This window comes from Lycium ferocissimum, chromosome 5 (assembly GCF_029784015.1).
Source record: "Lycium ferocissimum isolate CSIRO_LF1 chromosome 5, AGI_CSIRO_Lferr_CH_V1, whole genome shotgun sequence".
Taxonomy (NCBI): Eukaryota; Viridiplantae; Streptophyta; class Magnoliopsida; order Solanales; family Solanaceae; genus Lycium; species Lycium ferocissimum.
The window spans coordinates 23,288,023-23,311,774 of record NC_081346.1 but is presented as its reverse complement, the minus strand read 5'-3'; the positions used below and the strand labels follow the sequence as shown (position 1 = coordinate 23,311,774).

Sequence of the window (23,752 nt, the reverse complement as noted above, 5' to 3'; positions counted from 1 at the left end):
TCGCAGTTTTTTACAGAATATGTCGGCACTCGCCAGTTACCCCAAATCAAATAAAAAATTTTAAAAAATAAAAAGTTAAAGTAGAAATGCATTAAATGACACCTGTCATGATTCACTGATTTGGTACAATCAGCTGGTGAAATTTAAACTTTTCCTGATTAATTTATCTGTAATTTGGTTTTAGTTTTATGTTTATGAGAAACTTATTTTTAAACATAAGAAATCTGATATAATAGCATATAAAAGAATTTTTGCAGAGTCATTTTTTAATGTAAATGGTAAAGTGCTATATTAAACTATTTCCTCATAAAATCATAAACTACAATAATTTTACTAATCCTGTGCGAAAAAGTATCTTCATGCATGAACGAGTGCGATACATCTTTTATTTAGTTTAATATATGAACGAATGTGACATAATTTAGTGACACATATTTGATTGGTTAGCTTTTGGTTTGTAAATAATAAAATCACTACTAAATCCAGAAACAGACTTATCATTTTACTTGATTCGTCGACCAAACATGTCTTTATCCCTAACCGAACGGTAAAAGACAGAATCTGACCGTGTCAAATACACTAGTAGGAATTCTCCATAATTGTAAACGTTGACAAAGAAAAAAAAAAAAAAAAAAGAAAAATGAAGACCTTTACTTAGTCATCTTTACAGATGATTTTTCCACACACTACCTCTCCTTGTTCTTTACACTATCAAGAAAGCCCCTTTTTTTTGTGTCCAAAAAGTGCTTTATGAATACCACTTTACTTTTCTTGAATCAGTTACAGATTGATCAACCAATTTCTTGAGCTGAGTGAGCTTTTTGGGAAGAAAATTGCAAAGGGGTTTTGAAAAATTTTAAGTTATGAGTGGTGAAGTGATCAAAGCTGAAGGGATCTGTGATGTAGAGAATACTGTATTTGTAGCCGTGGGAAAGAATGTTAAAGAGGGTAAATCTGTACTTTCTTGGGCATTGAAGAGCTTTGCTGGTAGAAGAATTTGTGTTCTTCATGTTCATCAACCTAATCATTTGTTCTCACCAAGTAAGCTCATAAGATTTTTTTCAAGAAATGAAATTTTAACATAAAGCATGTGTCTTTTTGTGCAGTTATAAAGATCCATAGTAGTTACTTAACAGTATTATTAGAATGAAATATGCCCCAATCATTTGTTCTCACCAAGTAAGCTCATAGGCTTTTTTCCAAGAAATGAATTTTAACATAAAGCATGTGTCTTTTTTGTGCCGTTATAAAGATTAATTGTTAGTTACTTAACAGTATTATTGGAATGAAATGTGTTCCAATCTTGTTGCCCACCCTGACTTGTTTGAGATTGAGGTGCTAACTTTTAGTTTAACGGGATTACCGGATAGACTTGATTAGTCAACCAAACATGTCTTAAGTCCATGGCAGGAAGGGTAAAGACAGATTTTGAGAGTGGCAAGAAAGAGCCATAATTGTTAAGTTGTTATCGTTGACACTGAAAGGAAGTAGACAAGGGGGAAAAAAAAAATAAAAAAAAAATGGAGACTTGACTTGGTTATATTTACGGATAAATTTTCCACACCCTTATTTCTTTTACACACTAACAAGTAACAAGGAAGGTTTTTTGGTTCAAAAGCAGGCACCCCGGTAAGCTTACAGGTTTCTTCAACAAATCAAATTTAATATAAACCATGTGTCTTTCCGTGCAGTGTATTGTATAAACATATAAGTATAGTTATGGGGATTCTTTTTAGTTAGTATTGGAATGAAATATGCCCCAATCGAATGGAATATGTAGGGGATTCATGTTGCCTGACCCTGACTAATTCAGGATTGAGGCGCGATTTTTTGATTGATTGATACACATAAAAGTCACCTTATCAGTTTAAACATATGAGGTAGATGTGTCCTTTTTGCTCTTGTAATTTGCCTCTCAGAGTTCATGGCAATGCAAAGCCTCCGGATGTTTCAGCGTATATCATTTTTCTTTTTTGGATTGATTGGGGTAGATAAATCTGCAGCATGTCAAGTTTGGTTGGAAATTGGCAGTTCTGAAGTATGCTCTCTATATGGTTGACTTACAACTATTATACCTTTGTTTGCAAACTTTGAACTGCATTGATGTGTACAACAATAACAACAACAACAAACCCACTGTCGTCCCACAAGTGGGGCTCAAACTGCATTGATGTGTGGTTACTAGATATGCTATGTTTTGAAGATAAATGGTAACACGCTATCAGTTCGTTCTTTTAGCTAAAAGTACATTAATTATCAAGCTGACATGTGCAAAATGAGTTAAAATTAGAGTGATGAGAGTGTGTAATGTGTTTTCCCCACTCTATCTCACAGTTCAGCTGGGGATTGTTAAATAAAGGAGAGGGCGAGCCAAAGGTACTGTCTGCTTTGAGTCAAGATCTAACAATTTGCCAGAGTTATACAAGTGATCGCCTCATGTGTGCTAATTAATTATTCTTGTTGCTGTGATGAATATATTAACCTCTATTGGCCAACTGGATCCCCCTTTTATTTCATGAAAATCATTGTCATTCACAAAATGCACAGATGAATGAATCACATTTCTTTTAATTTGCAGCGGATGGGAAGCTTTCAGGTGCAAAGCTAAAACAGCACGTGGTGAAGGCATGCCAAGAACTTGAAAGACTAAGAGCGCACAAACTTCTAAACCAGTATCTTCTCTTTATATCCCAAGCTGGGGTACAGTTCCCTCTAATTCCTTTATTAGATTTACTAGCATGTTGGATATTCACTAAGCCCAGAATTACTAGCTCGTCTGTTGCATATTGAGTGCGCCTCTGACTTAACACACTTATTATGACGACATTGAGATTATAATTGTTGAAAAGAATCGAAGGGTTTAAGGAAGTACATATTTTTACTGATCAAAAATATAAAATTAATGGCGTAAGGTTCTACTGGACTTACTTTTAGTCGTTTAGTAACTTGCAAAAAGAAAAGCTGGACATCCAGCTTGTAAGCCCCTTGTGACTTTGAAGTTAATATAACATCTACAGAACTTTGAGGAAAATAACCGTAATGGAGGTTACGAATGGAATTCCAGTTTATAGCAAGTAAGTTGTTTTGCTTATCAAAAAAAAAACAAATAGAGGAAAAATCCAAGTAAGTTGTTTAAGATAGAACTTATGCTGAAGATAGGTTCCAATAGCTGTGTTTCAAAAGAATGTATTAGCTTCTTCGCAGAAAAAGATCAAAAGGGTTTACATGCTTGGAAAATTATTTTGAGATAGATTATAATTTAAAACCATATTATTGCTTAAAAGATTGAGTTGCTAGTATTCAAAATATTGACCACTGCTCACTTCTGCAGATACAGGGGGCCAAGGTGTGGCTTGAAATAGACAATGTGGAGAAAGGGATAATACATATTATTGAACAACACAAAATTCAATCGCTTGTGATGGGAGCAGCAGCCGAGACTCACTACTCAAAGTATGACACATTTTTTTCTTTGAAGATCTATCAGACGTGGAACAGGAATAATTGGAATAGTGAAAGATATGAAGAGTTCTTTTGGTGTGAGATATCTGATAACCATAATTTTGCTGATTAGGATTTCTCTAGATTGCAGGCAATTGTTAGAACTCAAGTCCAGCAAAGCTAAATTTGTGTGCCAACATGCACCAATGCACTGTCAAATTTGGTTTACTTGCAGCGGGTGCCTGATACAGACAAGGTATGATGACTCGTGGGTACAAAATCATCTAAAAGATAACACATAAAGCAATGGCCTATGTATGTTCTTTTAGTGTTCCATGATTCACTTACTCATGCAGTGCTTTGTTATCAGAATACTCCTTTGACTAGTCATATTCTGCCATCTTGTGTCCACACATATTACACGTCCGAGTGTTAAAACATGTGATCATTGCAAGCACACATGTCCTTTTCATTTCTTTTTCCATATTACAGTGTGCTAGTTCACATTGTGCTTGTATGATCATCCGAAAATTCAGAACCCCTCGGATTTTTTTTTGAATAAAACAACAACAACGTACTCAGTGTAATCCCACAGGTGGGGTCTGGGAGGGTAGAGCGTACGCAGACTTACTCCTACCTTCTTTTTTTTTTTTTTTTTTTTTGAATAAGGGGGTTATAATTTGTTTTGGATGTAAATGAGGTTACACCTGAAGAAGTTCTAAAAATATGCATGTGTCAGCCTTCGTTGCTTTCATATGTCAGTTATGCTATAAGTTCAAAGTTTTAAATATACTTAACTTCTAATATCCCTGTTTCCCTCCAAAAACAGAGACAAGATGTCATTTTGAAGTCCCACCCACAAAAAGAAAAAGAAACGAAATAGTGGGAGCATGTTTTCTTATTAGCTTTGCATGTGAGATAATTGCTACCAGACAATTGATATCACGAAATAAGATGTTGGAACTAAATTCATTACATATACATCTATAATGAAATTGATCTGTGGATGCAATGTTATGGCATAAATAAGGGATATAGAAGAGAGCTATCATGGAAATTCTGTAAATAATTGATAACGTAATGAGCAAGAGGTTTGCACATGGCTTTTTGATAAACAGTTTTCTAAATGGAATGAATTAGACAGGGAGGATCAAAAATATATTATTCTGCTAGCTTGGAAAGGGGCTTGGAGCAACGATTAACTTGTATCTATTTGACCTATAGGTCACGGGTTCGAGCCGTGGAATTAGGCTGGCCCTTCCCGGACCCTGCGTGAATGCGAGATGCTTAGTGCACCGGACTGCCTTTTTTCTTATTCTGCTAGTTTGCGATTGAGGTGTGGTTGTTTCTTTTGATTAACAGTTTACAGAGGTGACTTACTTTCTGTTTTGTTTATCTGTCTTGCAAGGTCTATGGATAACTCTCTTTTAAGGGGCATGGAGTCATTGTCTTCTCCAGAAGATAATGGAGGAACCAAATTGCATAATCATGTTGACGACAGTTATGAAGATTTGGACAGTTATCAAGATTTGAACATTTCAGAAGATGCATCAAGGTCAGATAACAAAATAGTCAAGATAGAGATCAAGGATGACTATTCACCCTTGCACTCAAAAAACAAACATGAAGCACATTTGCTTCATGCAACATCTCAACCTTTGCTGGTAAGCATTGTATTTTCTCATATGAAGATGCTTGCAAACTTGTTTCCCTTGCGTATTTAAAACTTGAGAGTTGAACTTGTGATCTGTGTGAACCTTTATCACTTAATCTCCACGTGTACTGGCTCTATTATTTCCTTAGCATTAATGTGGAGTTTCTTACTGTCCATCCTATTAATGTAGAGAGAGAGAGAGAGAGAGAGAGAGAGAGAGAGAGAGAGACAACATAATACTATATTGTTGGAGACTTCTGTTGGAGCAAAAAATTGTTAAGCTATTAGCTTTTGTCTTTTTGATTAATATGAAGCTGTATATAATATTTGATTCAGGAAGAAGAAAGTTTTCTCAGAAAAGCCTCTAGTGATGAAAGGAGTAGACTGGAGCATGCTATGATGGATGCTGAGAACTCAAAACAGAGGGCTTTTGAAGAGTCAGTAAAACGGTGGAGAGCTGAAGAAGATGCTATGGAGGCTATCCGCATGGTAAATCTTGCTTTCCTCTTTCAATTTTATCTATCACTCTGAATCTTTCCGGTGCCCGTTCACTTTTACTCATTCATTTAATGCAGTTGCGTGTTTAAGAAACAAGTGACAAAAATTTAGGAATCAATATGGATGTAGTTTCTACGACATGATTGAGTATCAGTTCTGATCTTATTTAATTTTTCTAAGGTAGTAGTCGCTATTTTCGCAGATTCACGATGAGTACTTGTCTTATGATGATAATAACATATTTTAGTTTGGATTTCTTGCTTCACTCCACACACACTTGTATGTTTGTATATATCAATTGAATCAATGTAGGATCACCAGCTAGTTAGCTGTGGTGATATGACCTGGCAGTTCCCTGTAGTGTTTGGATCATATGCCTTTCCTCCCCACTAATACTGTTTGATAGAATTCCACATGTTTTTATGACATGCTTGTCACTGACGTTAGATTATCCCAGGCTGAAGTGTCATATAAATTATCCAAGGAAAAGGAAGATCAAAGAAAAGAGAAGGAAGAAATTTTGGCAAAGCAAAAAGAAGAGATAGAAAGATTGAAGATTCAGCATGACCTGTGTCTAAAAGAACTTCAGAAGACCCAGGAGAAGAAGCTTGTATTAGAAAGTCAAATAACTGAATCCTCCTATGCAGGGCAGGAGTTAGAGGAGAAGATAATTCAAGCTGTAGAGCTACTAAAATCCTTTAGGAAGCAGAGGGATGAGATGCAGATAGAGCGTGACGATGCAATCAAAGAAGTTAACAGATTTAGAAAATTGGTACAAGATGATGCCGATGAGTATTGTATCAAAAATTTCTTTTCAATTTCTTTCTGCGACATTATAGAGGCTACACAAAATTTTGATCCATCCTCAAACATTGGAGAAGGAAAATTCGGTAGTGTTTACAAGGGGATTATTCACCATGTAAAAGTAGCTATAAAGATGTTGCCTGCTTGTGGTTCTTTAAGCGATTCGGATTTCCAACACAAGGTGAATCACTTAGAATCTTAAGATGCTGATTTGTGGCAAGTGTGCACTTCAGTTTCTTTTTATATAATTGTTTTTAGTGATCCCTTCCGTACCTCTTTATGTAAGTATTAGCTGCATGCCTAACGCCTATTTATTAGACATTTCGTCCCTAGCATTTAAAGCTATAGTTTCAGTGAGATGGAAATTCAACAATTGCTCCCAACTTGTGAACTTTTCAACAGTTTTCATTTCATATTTTCTACACCCCCACCCCCTCTCTTTTTGGTGGTCTTGCAGGAACACTTGTACGTTTTGTAAAAGGGTAAGTGAATGAGTGAAATACCCTCAATTTGTTTCCCCTTGATCTTAAGAGCAGGACTGTCCTTGCGTGTGTGTGTGTATATATATATATATCCCTATTCCTTACTTGCAGATGATTTCAAAGCTTTGACAGAATATGAAATTTGCTTCCATTTTAGCTTTTTATACTCAACAACCTGTTGCTTGAGGAATAAAACTTGCAGTACAACAACATACCCAGTGAAATCCCACAATGTGGGGTCTGGAGGAATAAAATTTGCAGTATTCATCTTAATTCTTTACTCTTAAAACATTGAGAATTTTCTAGGCTTTTTGATGTAAAATATGTCTAAAAATTTTCCATTCTTTGAATAACTGTACATGGGTTCATTTTTGTTAGAGATCTTTCCATCTTTACGCTTGATAAATAAACAGTTTCTTACTTTAACAATGTTTGATCATTACAGGCAGAAAGTTTGAGCAGGGTGAGGCATCCAAACCTTGTTACACTGATGGGGATTTGCTCAGAGTCTAGGTCCCTTGCTTATGAATTCCTTGAAAACGGAAACCTTGAAGATCACCTGGCTTGCCGCAAAAAATCCCGCCCTCTTCATTGGCAACATCGGATACGAATTGCTGTCGAGATATGCTCTGCTCTTATCTTTGTTCATGCCAACGATCCTTGCATTGTCCATGGGAACTTAAGACCTACCAACATTCTCCTTGATGCTAATTTTGTCAGCAAAATAAGTGATTGGGGAGTCCATCTCTTGATTTCGCATAAGGAGAATTCCGATAATGATGACCCAGAATGTGTTGACAAGGGACAGAGTACTGTAGAATCTGATGTTTACTCATTTGGCGTCATACTTTTACGACTTTTGACTGCAAGACCAGCTTTGGGTATAGTGAGGGACGTCAAGTGTGCTTTGGAAAGTGGGAACTTGGGTTCAGTTTTGGATTCTTCAGCTGGTGATTGGCCAACTGAACTATCGGAACTGTTGGCTTATCTAGCATTGAGGTGCTGTGAGAAAGTTCCTTTAAATCGGCCTAATATGGTGTCCGAAATCTGGCCAACAATTGAGCCAATGAGAGATATATGCACACCACACTCGGATTTGAATACTTCATCTCAGGGTTCCAAGGGTCAAAGACGAATTCCTCCTCATTTCGTTTGTCCTATTTTCCAGGTAAGCATATGATATATGATTGGTGTTCTTTACTTCAAATTCTGTGTGAGATGCTCAGTTCTGTGATCAATGCTTGTTTTGCGTGAGAACATGTAGACTAGCTGTGAGATCCTCAGTCTTGTGTTGATCGATCATTCAATATGAACATACAGAGTAATCATTTTCATCTACCGGTTGAGAGAATTTAGGTTGCACTAACAAGTGACTAGGATGGCACCATTTGACTAGGCACAAAATTTAAGAAAGAAAGACTTTTGAAATTTGTGGTCTAAAACAAACCTTAGACATTTCGTTGGCTATAAATCATTTCATTAAGGGTAAAAGCGAGATTTTAAAGTTAAATTGTTTCTAATTATAGAAAGGGTGATATTCTTTTTGGGACAGACTAAAAAGGAACGTGTGCCACATAAATTGGGACAGAGGGAGTGTACTTTTTATCAATTGGTACGAATGATGAATACATGAAAGAAATTGAAAAGCCTCCTGTATCCCTGCTAGAGCAAGATACTATCAAGAATCAAGATGAAGCACAGATGGTTGCTGAAACTTCATATCTGGTGTAGTGTGTATCCTGTATGATTGATGCCTTAAAACTTTTTCGTGAACACTTTCAGGATGTCATGGAAGATCCACACATAGCAGCGGATGGTTATACATATGAAGGTGATGCAATAAAAGGATGGCTGTATAGTGGACATGATACTTCTCCCATGACAAACCTCAAGCTCGATACCTGTGATTTGATTCCCAATTATGCTCTCTATCGCGCAATTCAGGAATGGCAGCAACAGTCCTGAAACTCATTAGGGTCTATAACGCCTTTTCACAGACAAAAACAGCTTCAAAGTTGAAATATATACTGGTATAGAAAGTAAGCCGTATCCAATGGTAGTTAGTGTTAATACTTGGATTCAACTTATTTGAACTTGTCAGGGAAGTATACAAGTGACTGCAATATTCATATGTACAGATTCTATCACTATGTCCCTGTATATTTTGCAAACTTAATATCAATATTGAGCAAAAGGACAGTTCTCTTGTTCTTAGGTGTGTTTGGTATTTTCCTTGATTAAATTACTTCCTGTATTTTGTTACCTTGAATTGCTGGGTGTTTTCTCTTGGGAAAATATGTTCAAGTTGATGACTTTGGTCATGTATGGACAATAGTAATTTGCCTTTACAAATAATTTACACTTGGACATTGTTGCCAATCTTTTAGTGCTCAAAGTTATCACCAAAACACTATCTTCATATTTTACATCTACCTGGTAAGGTTACTACTATATGTTATCTACTTTTTCACCAATCAAAAACTAGAAAATGGTAGACAAAATGATCATTCAGAATCAAACATTTTCCAATGGAAAATATACTTCTCATACATCATCTTTTACAATTATATTGAGCAAACAGAAACATCATAGACTTTCGGTTGATTTACGCAAGTGTCTCTTTTTAATCAATTGTTTAGATTTTTTCTCTATTTTTAAAATTGTGCAAATATAGCACTTGAAAACTTATCCTTTACATACAAAACATTAGAAGTCGTCTTGCATTTGCAATAACTTACAAAATTATACTATCATAGTTTAACATTTTCTCATAAGATTTTCAGTTTACTCAAAAACATCTAGAAATTGCAAAAAGAAATAAAAAATTATTTACTAATCAACTGTCACTGGCGAAAATTAATGTAAACTTTCGGAACCAGCATAGTCCACAGTGTTCAATTTGCTGTGAGGAAATGGATAAGCCCATTTGGGGTGGGTCTGTTGGGTTTTCTTTTGGGCCAGCCTTCACAATTCACATCACATGTTCTTTTACAGAAGAAGAACAATCCACTTCTTCTTTAAACAGTAAAGAGAGAAATAAATAAAAAAAGGATCCGACCCTCCTCAGTATCAGAACTACTTTTACGTTTGCCACAGAATCCAGCCAAATCACAACGTAGTACTAGCAGCCTATTAGTCTTTTTCTTTTGCCCTTTTTGTTACAATAGTGGTCGTGATAACGACCTTTCATTTCTTCTACTTTTCCTCTTTCGTTAAGTTGCACGCCGAAAAACAACCAGTTTTCCATGAATTGTGGAAGAAAATTTACATTAATTAATCAAAAAAGAATTAAAACTGTCCTTAAATTATGTGAACTTGAATAAAAATGTGTTCAGTTAATAGTTTAGTTCAAAAGTATCCCCATTATTACTTAATTGGGCTTCTTTTTTTTTCTAATAAACATATTGTTACTTTTCTTTTTAAACATATATTTTTTTTTCCTAATAAACAAGAACCCTTTTCTTGTTTTTTGTTTTCTTTTAAAATCCCTTTAACTAATTAAAAAGGGGAAAATAATCCTTCTTTTTTTTTCCTTTTTAATCTCGTTCTATCAATTAAAATAAAATAACTTGTACACTTTTTTTACGTGATAATATATGTCATATATATAAGATCATAGTACCCCATTATTAGTTTTCATTTTAATAACGATAAAATAATTTTTCCTAACTAAATATGAAATATTTTTATTTCTTAATCTTTTCCATTAATTAATTAACAATGAAAGGGTGAGTGCTGGCGTTTGTTTCAAAAATATGTCCAAAAAAAATTAGTTCTTGTAAAAAAAAAAAAAAAAAAAAAATTCCAATTGCGTTCTTTTATCTTTTGTAAATAGTACAAATATTAGGTTAGAAAATCTTCAAGAGCTTTGACAAAATGCTAGCAAAGTATTCATCATACACACTCAGGTCTCAACAATCATCAACAAAGAGAATTGAAACAATCATTTTTTTGCGCGGAGTGCCCTTCTTTTGGGGTGGTCTTTAAATTTTGGGCTCTCATATTCGTGGTCTTTAAATTACGCCTCATATTCGGTCTTTAATTTTTGCCCTTTGTATTGCAACTTTGAGCTTTCCCGCCGAAATCATGAGGTTTTGAGTTCGAACCCCGGCTCAAGCATAAATTAAAAAAAAAATCGCAAGACAAGATTTGGGTCGCGTGTATGCCGGACCCGGCATACTTTTGTTAAGGAATTACAAATTTTATGCGGACCCCGACATACTTATGCCAAGTACGCATTTATAAGGCATAAGTACGGTCCGGAGATAACTTCGATAATTCCTTCACAAAGTTATGCCGCGGGGGCATACTTTTATATTGTCTATCGTTTTCCTATTGTTGTTTCATATTTATCGAACATATTTTCCTTCTTCTATTTTTCCGTAAACTCGAAAGATAAATATTGCAGAATGGTGAGCTTTTGGCCTCAAACACGTAACATATGCATCTAAATTTTGTTTATTTCTACTCTTGTGGCATAAGTTTACTCTTTTCCCCTGGCTGAAGTGCTTGAACACTTATATAAAATGGAAATGATTCGTATACTACCACAGATTTGTTTTGTAATGCGACTGAAAGACCAAATTTGCATTGAATCGAGAGGAACATATTTCCTACTAAGTGCCGTGAACTTTATGCCGACCGACATAACTTTGTGAAGAAATTATCAAAGTTACGCCGGGACTCGCATACTTAGGTCAAGTCCGCCCATAAGGCATAAGTATCGGTCCCATAACTTTGATAATTCCTTCACAAAGTTATCGCGTGGGGGCATACTTTTAATGGGCAAACTTTTATCCGGCCGCATAACTTTTTTGTGAAGGAATTATCAAAGTTATCGGGACCGCATACTTATGCCAAGTCCGCCCACAAGGCATAAGTATGCCGGTCCGCATAACTTTGGTAATTCCTTAACAAAAAGTATGCCGGTCCGCATAGCGAAATTTAAACTCGCCTTGCGAATTTTTTTTTAAAATTTTGACCGCACGTGGGTTCGAACCTGGAACCCATAGCCGAAGGGCAAAATTTAAAGATTTCAAATGAGGCAGTAAAATTTAAAGACCACCCCAAAAGAAGGGCAATTCTGCGAATTGCCCTGAAACAATCTCACTAGAAAGACGATCTAGTTAGAGTAATATATAGGTTAAAATTTTAAAATTTAAATAAACATCTTAAATTATGAGTTATACACTAATTTGTAATATATTCATCATTGAACAAGAAATAATTTACACATCATTAATCACTGCATAAAAATCTCACATTACTAATTTCTGCATAATTTATCTATGAACCAAACGGCCCCTATATATTAAAATCCAAATCACAATCTCACAAGCGCAATCTCAACAACCAGGATGCTTTCTTGTTTAGTTAGGTTTTCTCTACCATTGATTAATTACATGACATAAAAAAAAAAAAAAATACATTTTACTATTGTTAAAAATGCAAAGCGGAGCACATAACTTTTTTGATTGGAAATAAAGTGTAAAGAGTCCCAAATCAAGATTACTACCCTAATACGTTATTTTCTCGATGATAACAAAATATTTATTCCTATTAATAAAATGTTGAGGTAAAAAAAGGGTTTACATAATATTTTCTCTCACAGTTTCCCTACTTGTCAGTGTCCCTCCCTTTAGTCCCTGTGTAGATTTCGCCGACTCCTCCTCTACCCCGGATATATAAAGGGCGCCACCTATACATACATACATTCATTCATACTTTATTATTCACATACAAATATAATTTTCTCTTTACCGGCGATTTTCAATCTCTCCGGTTGCCGGTGATCCCTCGATACTTTTGCCGCACTGGTAAATATGGTGAACTCTACTATTCTCATTTTTTTATATATGTTCTGTTACCGGCACGTGCCGATCACGGATCACGGGACCTAAAGCCCTAATTCTCGCACGTTTTTTTTTGTTTCCTTTTCAATTAAGTTAGTTCTTCTTTGATCTGTTATTGGTAAAACTTCTAGTTATTGCTGTGTTAATTTATTCATATCATAAGAGCTGTTGTACTAATTTGTTTTCATTGGAACTATATCAGTTTGTCAACGAGTTGGTTTATTAGAATTTTATAGCAGCTAGCTTTGATGTATACTGATGCAAAACTGCATTATGCTGTGAATTAAGTGTCATATGGCAACTGAAGTAAGTTTAAATTTCGATGCGCTAATCAGTAATTGTGTCTATCATTCTGCATTGGTGATGTATAACATTCTTATTACAAATGCAGTTGAATCCAATCTATGAGCCAGGGGTACAAATTTAACTACTATAATCTGCCTTATGAGTCATTGTTGAAATCATAATTGACGCTGAATGCACAACTTCTAATGTGAATGATACTTTGAGATACAGTAATGAGTTTTTTTCTTCTTTTTTTTTTTTTTTTTGGCTCGACTAATTCAACGGGATACCTCCCACCAAAGAATAAAGTATTGTGTAACTCTATCCACCAAGGATAGGACAGATGGAAAGAAATCACCCAGTGTTTTTGTCTCTGCTGAGATTTGAACTTGAGACCTCATGGTTCTCAACCCACTTCCTTGACCAATAGGCCACATCCTTGGGTGCATACAGTAACGAGTTTTGAAACTTTATGTTTAACAAACCGTACTTTTGGTATGGTTTCTAACCATAATATTTAGGAAGGAAAATCTTACATAAGAAGAAGAATATGAAATAGGCTCTCTTGTTAGAAATAAGATTAGGTGAGCTACACTAGTTTTAGCTTTTAACAGCTGGTTTCATTAACATTTTATCTATCTTGCCGATCATATGGAATCTTTAATTGAACTGGAACGGGTAGACTCATGCTTTAAAATACATTTGAGATTTGTGTGTGGTTTGCGAGCTATTGCACAGGAGCTGGGTTTACCCTGTGCGCACCCGAAGGGTAGCGGCTGCGGGTTCCCATGTCATCAAAAAAAAAAAAAAATACGTTTGAGATTTGATTGGGATATTTTATGAAGTTATTTGGAAAACTCTGTTCTATATAAACAAAAGATAATGACGGGTGCTATTTTTATGGAGCTGGTCAACTAAACTGAATTATAATTATGTGATAATACAAAGTTTACCTCTTAGTTTCGCTTCTACTTTTGTCGAACCTGGTATGTGTATCTCCAAACATTTTGAGATAAATACCAATTAGAAGGTCTGAGACGACCCAATGTCGTAAAGCATGCATGGTGAGGATCTTCAAGGGACTGGTGTATACTTCACCATAAAGCAGTAAACCTTTTACTTGTTGAGATGTTCAAGGAAAGAAGTAAACCTTTTACTTGTTGAGATGTTCAAGGAAATCTAGTTGTACCAATAAAAGCCAACTGTGACTGGCTTTTTCTGGGATCTTGAATAGACTGTTTGTCTGTTTCTCGAGATCAATTATATCTGTACGATGGAAGGTGGAAAATTGGTAGTCTTACTTTCTTTATTAGTTGATTTTGCTAGCTATCTTTTCTTATCTGGCCTTTCTTAAGGACCTTGTTGCCTTTTAACCCATAATTTATCTACATGATTCATCCGCTTTGTCAAAACTCTTCTTCCAGGTGAATTAGGAAAAAGAAGAAGAAGCAAGAGAAGTTTCTCTGGGAAACCATCTTTCTCCGAAGCAAGTGTACTAGAGGTCTCATAGAGTCAATTGCATCTTAACATTACCATTTTCCGAAGAAAAAACAAGAGTCAATTGCATCTTAAATGATTGAAGAAATTCTGAAAAGGTGGTAGTTGTTGATGGTGGAACTAGGCTTGCTAAATAACTAAACACTACAAAATTATGAATGCACACTTGGGATCATCTCCTCATTTAATGCTCTAGAATTAATTTGTGAAATGAACTGTCCATGATTAAACATCATAAAGCTTACAAGAAATGTATTTAGAGTTTGTAAAACTAATCACCAGGGCTTGTTTCTGCTTTCATGTAGGCTTTGGTTTTTTCAGTTAGCCTACCTGTGGCAAACCAGAAAAACTTCAAAGTTTGTATGCATCTTTGAATTAGAGGCAAACCTGGGACTTTTTCCAATAGCTGGAGAAGTGAACCTTTTTCTGATTAGTGAAATAAACATTAGGCCTAGTTCCTGAATAGGAACCGCTCGAGCAATCAGTACTAGAGTTTTTTCAACTTTATGTTGATCTCATGTGCCTGCAGAAAATAATCTTTGCATCTGAGTGAAATTGGTAGAATAACTGAGATAGGTATCAAATATCAATAGAAGTATTTCATTTTGTTGGCTCCATAGTCTCCAGTTGTTTTTGATTTCCTATATATTAGGCCTTTTTTAAGTCAGTATGTTTTAACACTGGGCAGTTGGTAGTCATGCAAGCAATTCTGTTTATTCTTCTTTACAGTCCATTTATTTGCTGTAATATTTTGTAACTTAATTGGATTCTGTGATGTTCATAGTGCGAGTTATGAGCAGTGTCTCTTCCAGGTTATGTCTACGGATACAAGCTATATTCACCTTTTCTACTTTTATTTTTGCCTCTTTTTCATTTCTGCGAAGAACCTACGTCTTTTGCAGTTCTTGTGTGCATGATGAAGATATACTTACACAAGCACCACTTGTACACCTGCATATAGAGATATATCTGACTTGTGATGCAGAAGATGTTAATTTGGAATGTCAATAACTAATTGATAACTTCTGCTGCAGTTTGATTTTATGAGCCATTAATTGAGAATAGATGCCGGTTGCAAAGCTCAGCATAGGTGCTACTCCAGCTGCAATGAAAGCAGACGAGGGAAATGATTCTCTTGATACTTTAATTAGGCAAGCTATAGGCAAGGAGCCTCTTTTTTCTTTCTCCAGAACAGGGGATGGTCCTGTCCAGTGGTTTCAACTGCTTCATGGTTTAGAGCAGCAAGGTACCAAAGTAACATTAAAAAGGGCTGCATTCATAGCATACAACACTTTCTAGGTTCTTGTGCATACAGTATTAGATAAGTGGGTCAGGGAAGTCGCTAATATTTCAGTAGGTTTGAAAACCTTGTGGTGGTAAAGAATGTCGTGCTTTGGACCATACTCGTCTTTGGTGTGTTAGATGTAGAATCCGATAAGTAACATGAAAATTGACTCAAAATTGGTTACATATGGAGCTCAGGTTGAAGCCATTAGAATTGATTGATTTTTGTGGCTCTTTGTGCAGATAATGCTGGTGGTTGGCCTATGCTAACACCAGTGAAACTTCAAAAGTGTGAAAAATGTTCACGGGAATTTTATTCCCCTATAAATTATCGAAGGCATATGCGTCTGCATCGTCGAGCCTTAAATTTTGATAAGGTATATTTAGATGTCCCTTCTTTTTATTACTTTATACTTCCACAAAAAGAAAAATATTATTTTGTTCCAGAAATTTATACTATTGAATTTCCATTCCCGTGACCTTTGCTATATTTTATCATAAAACTTAGTGCAGATGTGTTTACTTGTCAATAATTCGAGCGTGGGTGTACTGCCATATGCATCTTATTATATGTTCACATGTATAGCTGCCTTTGTTTTCCTTATCAAAAATATTAATAATTATATTTTCACATTTTGCAGGAGTCTCGCAAATACAGAGATCTACTGGGAGCATTTTGGGATAAGGTACTGCACCTTTTCCCCTCCTAAATTTTCCTTTAAGATGTTTTTCCAGTGTCCATGGTTCCGTAATGGCTATTTATGTTTGTGTAATTACATGCACAGCTCTCACTGGATGAGATTAAGGAAGTTGTATCATTGCATGATGTTTCAATAAAGGTAATTACCAGATTCACTTTCCCTCTGTCTTAGGTATTTGTTTGCCTGGAATTTGAAGTGAGTTCTTTTAACATGAAATTGACACATAAATATAAAGTAAAGATTATCTAAAGTCACCCATTGATCATAAAATTGCTTGCCGTGATTGTAGTAGGATTATTGGTGATGTGCTATATGGTGCTTCTTACATCTCTTGACCTATATATGTGAAGTTGACAATAATATATTTGTATTCTGCATGTTACACCTTTTTTCTATGAGAAATTATGGCTGAATTCTTATGTTAGGGAGGTGGTGACTTGTAATAGTCGCTGATAATCACCACACAAATAATTGCTGACTGCAGAGGTTGAAGGATCTACTTTTATTCAAACTACCTCTTTATTTCATATAAATGTCTGTTCATGCTAGAAATCTCTAGCTTGCTTATAACAAGCTTAGGACTGGTGGTAAAACTGTCTAAATTGACACTGTTGAAATGTCGTGTCGTATGTTAGAAAATTCTAACGTGCCATTTTGCTGATCTTCAGACTTAAAGGATCGTTCTGTGGTTGTCTTTCAGGATCTTTCTGGATCTTCACTTGTTGAGGACCTGGCAATGTCTATGCGAAAACCGGCAGTCTGGACTCTTCCCCAAGATTATTATAGGGCTGGCTTAGCTTTGTTGGTAAGTAATCTATTCCACTCCCTGTCAAGTGCTATTGATGCCCTTTGAGCAGAAAAGGCCAATGATGCTCATAGTGAATTTGTAGGAGCTCATCCAAGCTATACCTTCCAAGCTTGCAATTACCTCTCAGGAGTTATTTAGCATCCTTGATGATGCTAGCGAAAGAACATTTTTATGTGCTGGTACAGCCGAGTCCGTTCAAAAATATGTGTTTGATGGGGATGCTTCCAAGAAAGGTCCCGAGTTGAAAAACCTGGTTGCTTGCACTAGCTTCCTTTTTGAACAGAAACTGGTAGGTCTTTCTACCTCACCTCTTAATTCTTTTTTCTTGAGAACTAGCCAGCTCTGTATGTTCTCTCTGTGTACATGTCTATATGAATACTAACACCAGCATATGGCATTGAAATGAATGCTTTAGGTTCTGTTCTTGATACATTTTTGAAAAGGCTGTTAGTTGCAAAGCATTCTTTGTTTACTTTTTCCTTTCTTCGTATCAGACTGACCCTGTCCTTCAAACCAACATTAACAGTGACTTATGTCTTGTTATGCCCAGGTAAAAGCATGGTTCGCAGACAAAGATGCTGAAGCTTTGAGATGCCAGAAGTTACTTTTTGAGGAGGAGGAAGCTGCTCAAAAAAAGTGAGGCACATTTTACTGTATCTTTTGTTCTCTAATATTACCTTTTTATGTGTCCCACTGGTGATTATGGCGCTTTCGGCTGATCATCATTTTCTGATGTTCTTAGTAGGTAGTCAGTAATTGATAAAGTGGTGTTTCGTATTTGCCCTTTTTCCCCATTATTTCACTAAGAATTATGTCTCTTGGTTGATCATATTTTTATGATGTTTCGGGTGGCTAGTCAGTAATTGATAAAGCGGTATTCTTTTTATTGTATGGAATGAAGTGTTTGGGAACGTCTACATACTCAGTGTGACTATTTTGAGAAAAAAAGATTTATATGTTGCGAAGTTGTGCTTGGAGTTTATTCCCTCCTTTCTTGAAGCAGAATAGCAGATTGCTTTTCGAGTAGCTAACAGTTTTTCTTTTTCATTTGGTTGTCAATCCCAGAAACGTTGAAGGAGACAAAGAATTTTCTCACGTTTTGAAGACGGAATTTTTGCATTTGCATCCCTATTAATGTGGCAAACAATTTGCTCTTATTTCACCAAATGAGCTACGTGTTTTGTCATTTGTTCTTAGCCAACTGATTTGATGATATGTCTGGAAAATGAATAAAGAGGAGAATCCAATAGCTTGTTAGCAGTTCCCCCAAGAGATGGAGTGAGGCTCGAAAGTCAAAGGAAAAAATATTCCACATGCGTAACAAATCCTATTCTACTTCAAATAAAGATTTGTCATCACTTGCGTAAAATTAAAACTACATAATTTGCTCCCAGGGCTTGGGACCATTATTCACTGTGTTCCAAACTGTTCGTCACTAGCCCTCAAGGATTTCTCAGTTATCAAGAAAAGGATACATGATTATTTATTCACTTGTGCAGAAACTCGTTTTCACTATCATTCTTCTTGTTTGTTGGTAGGCAAGCTGAGTTGTTGGAAAGGAAAAAACTGAAAAAGCTTAGACAGAAGGAACAGAGAGCAAGGGAGCAATCAAATTGGGAGAGGGGAGATTTGGAGGTACCTGCTGATTCGTTTGACGGTCCAATGGCAGAATCTTCCATCCTTTCAGCTACTGTATCCGATTCTTACTCAAGTACACCCGAAGTATCTGATGATCTGTCCTCCTGCCTTGAACTTGTACAATTATCTAACAATGAAGATATAGACATTGAAGCCCAACTTAATCTCTCTCACCAGCATCTGGATCTGGTCGAAATTCAGGATGTTGAGCCCCCACCAGTATCTGCAAATAGTCGACGGCAGTTTCCCCGCACCCAGTGGCAAGTGCCAAAATCACAAAGAATGGGGCGAAATGGTTTTCATAACAGCCAGAATCATCAAGTACAGAAACTTGAACCCATGCAGAAGCATGCAGTTTTTAAAGACCGAGGTGCCCCCGTTAATAGCAGTAAGATCTGGACAAGAAAAGTTAGAGTGCAAAATGGTGAGCGCTCTAGACCGGAGCCACAGAAAGAGGCAATGGATCAAAATCCAAGTAACTGTGAAGTGATGATTGGTTCTATATCTGTTCCAATGAAAAATAGTAACACTCATGGACAGGGTAACTGTCCTGCCGTAGAAAGAGATAACCTCGACAGCACAGAACCAGGCATGCCTAATAAGTGTAATCTTGTAGTGAAGCCAGCAAAGCAAGATGCTCTTCAGGGTGGGTCAAATGGGGCAGCTGTGAAGCTTCGGAGGCCTGTGGGCAGGCATGGAAGTGGACAACATCCTGAAGAGCCTGTGATCACTGGAAAGTTGGATAATCAGACTTCATCCACTGAAAATAGTTTGCCATCATGCTCGATGGACAACCCAATTGGCAAGCAGGTTTCAGATGGTAATGTTAATCAAGGTCTGGGATTTTGCAGTATTTCTGCAAGAGCTTTTCTCTCTCAGAGTATGTTTTTATGCTGTTATTCGTGCTTCTCTCTAAAGTTTCTACTGACTTATTTTCCGTTTCATTTTCATCTGACCTGTTTGGAAATGAATGTAGGATGGAAGGAGGCTATCTCTGGGGATCATGTTACATTAGTCCTTTCCAATGACTCAGAGGTTTCCGGACATCCAGATGCGCAAAACGGCAGTTCGGAAGCAGCCCTAGCATCAGATGATCAGGACCATGGCATTCTTGTCAAAGCTGATAATCAGCAGGCAAATACTGGGGTTTTTAATTTATCTTCCCATGGCAATTCTAAACACAAGTTCAGGCAGAAGCCTGATAGGTCTACTAAGACAAGGTACATTCCAAAGCGAAAACCATAATTTAGGATGAAAGTATTTTCTGATTATACCCGATTGTGCAGTTTTTAGTTAGTCCAGCAGAGGTTCCGTTTTACCTGTGGTCTTCTGTCACAGTTGAAGTAAGGTTTTCTAGAGTAGCTTACATCCCATCCTCTTCTTGGAGTTGTTGCCGCATTTTGGCTAGGGTAGCCTTCTTTTTGCAGCTTACAATTTTTCTGTAATAATTGGGTTTTAAAATTTTTATTCTTATTGCTCATTATTTTCAGCAGTGGCAGCTTACCAAATTCTCATGTTAGTTTGAACAATATATGAATATAGAATCAATTGATAAAATGGTCCCAGCTTTTCACAGACCAACTGCTTGTCTTTCTTTTCTGAGCTAAATTAAGTTGAGCAATCTCACTTCTCCAATATTTTTGTTGCTTATTTGCTATGGTTGACTGGCAGTAAGTGTTGTCGGGTTTCAGATTTGATGTTCAGTCGAGTTGGGCAGTGGTGCTTGTGGTCCTTTTAGTATAATACATGCAAATGAACTCTTCCCCTCATTTATAGCCTTCTTTCCTTTCTTTTGGTTTAAGCATCCGGTATTCGAAGTTTATTGGCTCAATTAATCCGGATTTGCGTAGAGTAGGCCTGCTAAAAGGGTAGCAATTCCTTCTACCCCTGCATTCACTTCCTTCTGCACTTGCATTTTTAGGCTCGCACAGGATGCTGTCATTCTTTCTTGTGCTGTGCTGACTGCTGATCGTGTGCTTTCCTCTTCAGAAAACAAATAAAGAGGGTTCATCCCAAAATACGTTAAATAGTATTTTCATCACGACTTGACAGTAGTGGTCATTTTTTGATTGCTCAGCTTCGAACAAATATTAAGGCGTGACTTATTAGTATAAATTCGAAGTTTTCCTTGGCGGTGCTACTAAGGTCTATCATGTCTTAACTGATTAATGTTATTAGTACATTTGTTGTATAATTACACTCTCCTATCTAAGTCATTTAGTAGTCTGTTAAAACAATGATTGCAAGTTCCTAATTAAAAAAAGGTAGCCTTAATGCGCTTCTCCATCGGAAATTTCTCTGAAGATCTTTTTAATGTTTTTAGAAGATAATACTGACAAATGCACCAACTTACCATTCAAGGCTTACCAATTTTATTTTTATTTTTTTGTTGAAAAAAAAAAAAAAAGGGGAAGTAGTTTTCATTAAAAGATTGTATCCTGTCTTAATTGATGTTATAGTATTTGACTGAATATAATTGTTCTTTTTGGCCCAATAATTAGCTTCCACACACAACAAAGGAGATGATATCGCTCTCTACATCACTTGGCACTCCAAAAGGATTTTAAACAAGAAACGATATAGTTTTGAGGTAATAGTAGCATCTCATAGTTTAAGTATAAAAAATGTAAACATGTAAACAATGCCCATGAAGTTACAAACTTTTTGCTCATATGTCAAAGAAAGACACTGGAGAAGCCAACTTTAGAATCAACGCAAGGTTTATTTGAATTCCAACTCTGATAGAGAATCTCCACAAAAAATGTAAGATTAGCATTGAGGACATCATATATGATCCAGTATGTCCCAGATAGCTTGAGAGATTTACCATTAAATTCATCAGGTCTTGCACACTATTCGTTGCTCATTGAAAAATAACTCGTCTAGTACTTCATTTGTAACCAAGTCGGGCAAAACTATAGTAGTTTTTTAGAATTTTTTTTTTTTTTTAATTGGGAAGCTATATACCGTATATCAAACAGAAAAAGCTTTTTAAGTTAATTTGAATTACTCTGGCTAAATTTTTACTGTAGAGCCTCTCTTAACCACAGAACTTGTGTGATCTCAAGAGAAACTACTCCATTTTTGTAGTTCTTAAGATTAAAACTGCTAAAATTGATCTTTATTTCTCAAACCGAAAAAAGAACAAACAATGGATTACATTGACCTCTTTAAGAAATATAGTTTAAGAAAAAGAGGATATACCCTCAAATATGAGTACACAAGCGGACAAAATTATTTTTGCCTTTTTCTTTTTCTTTCTTTTAGTTAAGATTATAGGAAGAGTTTGCAATGAATACAAATTTTACACAATGCGAATTCTGACTTGAGAGTATCAAATTATAGAGTATAGAACTAGTTTTCTAATACAAACGAGACCTTCTTTTTTTCTTTAAATAATCGTGGTGTCGAATCAACTTACACACTTCAACTAATTTCACCAAATATCTATTACCTCCCACCAACACATAAAATACAAACCCTGCTTATCATTTTCAGTGCCAATAAGGAAAAAGACATAGTATTGAGTTGCACCTCTTAGGTGCTGAATTTTCAAAAAATGAGGAACAATTGTGCCTTGACTAAGTAGAAGAAACACAAACTAAACGCCTCCTTGCTGGACCATCTTTGTTAACATATTAAAAATATTGTTACCTTATTGAGTCCAGCTAGTAAGTTTAGTAAAAATGACAGCGTGGAGTGAGACAAAAAAAATTTAAAAATTAATCTGTGTAACTCCTTGAGTAAAATAGTACGTACACATTCATTGATCGAAAATTCAAATTTCTTAAAAAATTGGAGTGAAGAGATCACATTTAGTTTTATAGTCCAGTCGTACCATCGGGCTACAAACATCTAGTTTTATAGTCCAGTCGTACCATCGGGCTACAAACAACCATGTGATAAAGAGCTTTCGATTTTCGTTTGCGAAAAAGACAAAATAGTTTTCATATTTAGGGTAGGTTTAAATTAGTCCCTTACTCCCTTGTATATATTTCTGAGCAGTTTTTGTTCTCTTAGTGTGTGAAAAATGAGCACTTATGGTTTTCTTCAAACCTTTCAACAAGTTTTATCTGTTAGATTAGAGGGAAATGTGGAAAAAATATAGATTTAACCAGCAATATCGCAGGAAAGTCTAGTAGATAATTCTAGAAACTCAGCAGAAAAACACTGCACAAGAAACAAAAACTAGCATAAATTGTGCCTCAAAAAGCTACATCAAACTCTGAAAATAGACCAAAAATGACAAAAACTATAAAAACTACACCTTCAAAAATGAGTTTGCACTAAAAAAAATAGTTCCAGATTTTCGTCAAACTTAACAGTCGTAGTTTGTTAAAGTTTTAACACATCAAAAGCGCATACTTTTGGCAAAAACAAAGCAAAAACATATTTAAGGGATTACTTTAAACTATCCCATATATAAAAGCTATTGTTTTGTAATTTTCTCTTCTCTTTAGATTTAACTTAAGTTTGTCTTTCATGACGTGCATGATTTTCTGAAGGCAAAAAGGGGAAGGGGGGGGGGGGGATACTAGTGATGGGGTTTAGATTCTTTACCTTAATTGTGAAAAATCCGGCCAAATAAGTTGGCCCTCAATAACCCCTAAGGTACATTATTCATCAATGCATATTTGCGTCTCATGAAGCATGCCTGACACTAGAAAATCTGAAGAGAAGGGTTGGAAAATGTGCAGCAGATGCTACTTGTGTGAGAAAGCTTGCGAATCGGTGAATCATATTTTCGTGCATTGTGAATTTGCCTGGCAGGTGTGGTCCATGTTCATTGCTAACTTTGGCATTCATTG

The 23,752-nt window shown here is 35.9% G+C and overlaps 2 protein-coding genes across 6 annotated transcripts; both read left to right on the top strand.

Moving 5' to 3' along the window:
* Positions 1 to 638: 638 nt before the first annotated feature.
* On the top strand, positions 639 to 9,089 carry LOC132056542 (U-box domain-containing protein 32). Its single transcript, XM_059448794.1, has 9 exons — positions 639 to 1,041; positions 2,579 to 2,700; positions 3,332 to 3,453; positions 3,593 to 3,697; positions 4,850 to 5,105; positions 5,432 to 5,584; positions 6,051 to 6,578; positions 7,325 to 8,047; positions 8,662 to 9,089. Exons 1-9 carry the CDS (start codon positions 864 to 866, stop codon positions 8,842 to 8,844), a joined length of 2,370 nt encoding a protein of 789 aa, XP_059304777.1. The 5' UTR covers positions 639 to 863; the 3' UTR covers positions 8,845 to 9,089.
* Positions 9,090 to 12,435: 3,346 nt separating this feature from the next.
* On the top strand, positions 12,436 to 20,959 carry LOC132056541 (uncharacterized). Of its 5 annotated transcripts, XM_059448790.1 has the most exons (12): positions 12,436 to 12,695; positions 14,441 to 14,517; positions 15,548 to 15,759; positions 16,041 to 16,174; positions 16,439 to 16,483; positions 16,583 to 16,636; positions 17,199 to 17,303; positions 17,389 to 17,595; positions 17,857 to 17,942; positions 18,845 to 19,824; positions 19,921 to 20,164; positions 20,866 to 20,959. In XM_059448790.1, exons 3-12 carry the CDS (start codon positions 15,579 to 15,581, stop codon positions 20,942 to 20,944), a joined length of 2,115 nt encoding a protein of 704 aa, XP_059304773.1. In that variant the 5' UTR covers positions 12,436 to 12,695; positions 14,441 to 14,517; positions 15,548 to 15,578; the 3' UTR covers positions 20,945 to 20,959. The 5 variants fall into 5 exon arrangements, with proteins under 5 accessions (XP_059304773.1, XP_059304774.1, XP_059304772.1 ...); XM_059448791.1 differs by lacking the exon at positions 14,441 to 14,517 and having other exon boundaries at positions 12,436 to 12,704; XM_059448789.1 differs by lacking the exon at positions 14,441 to 14,517 and having other exon boundaries at positions 12,437 to 12,695.
* Positions 20,960 to 23,752: the final 2,793 nt, after the last annotated feature.

Coding starts and splice junctions, on each gene's coding strand:
- LOC132056541 (XM_059448790.1), top strand. CDS start 15,579: ATGCCGGTTGCAAAGCTCAGCATAGGTGCTACTCCAGCTGCAATGAAA. Junction 17,304..17,388: donor GGGCTGGCTTAGCTTTGTTG/GTAAGTAATCTA, acceptor GTGAATTTGTAG/GAGCTCATCCAAGCTATACC. Junction 17,596..17,856: donor TCCTTTTTGAACAGAAACTG/GTAGGTCTTTCT, acceptor TGTTATGCCCAG/GTAAAAGCATGGTTCGCAGA.
- LOC132056542 (XM_059448794.1), top strand. CDS start 864: ATGAGTGGTGAAGTGATCAAAGCTGAAGGGATCTGTGATGTAGAGAAT. Junction 5,585..6,050: donor CTATGGAGGCTATCCGCATG/GTAAATCTTGCT, acceptor AGATTATCCCAG/GCTGAAGTGTCATATAAATT. Junction 6,579..7,324: donor ATTCGGATTTCCAACACAAG/GTGAATCACTTA, acceptor TGATCATTACAG/GCAGAAAGTTTGAGCAGGGT.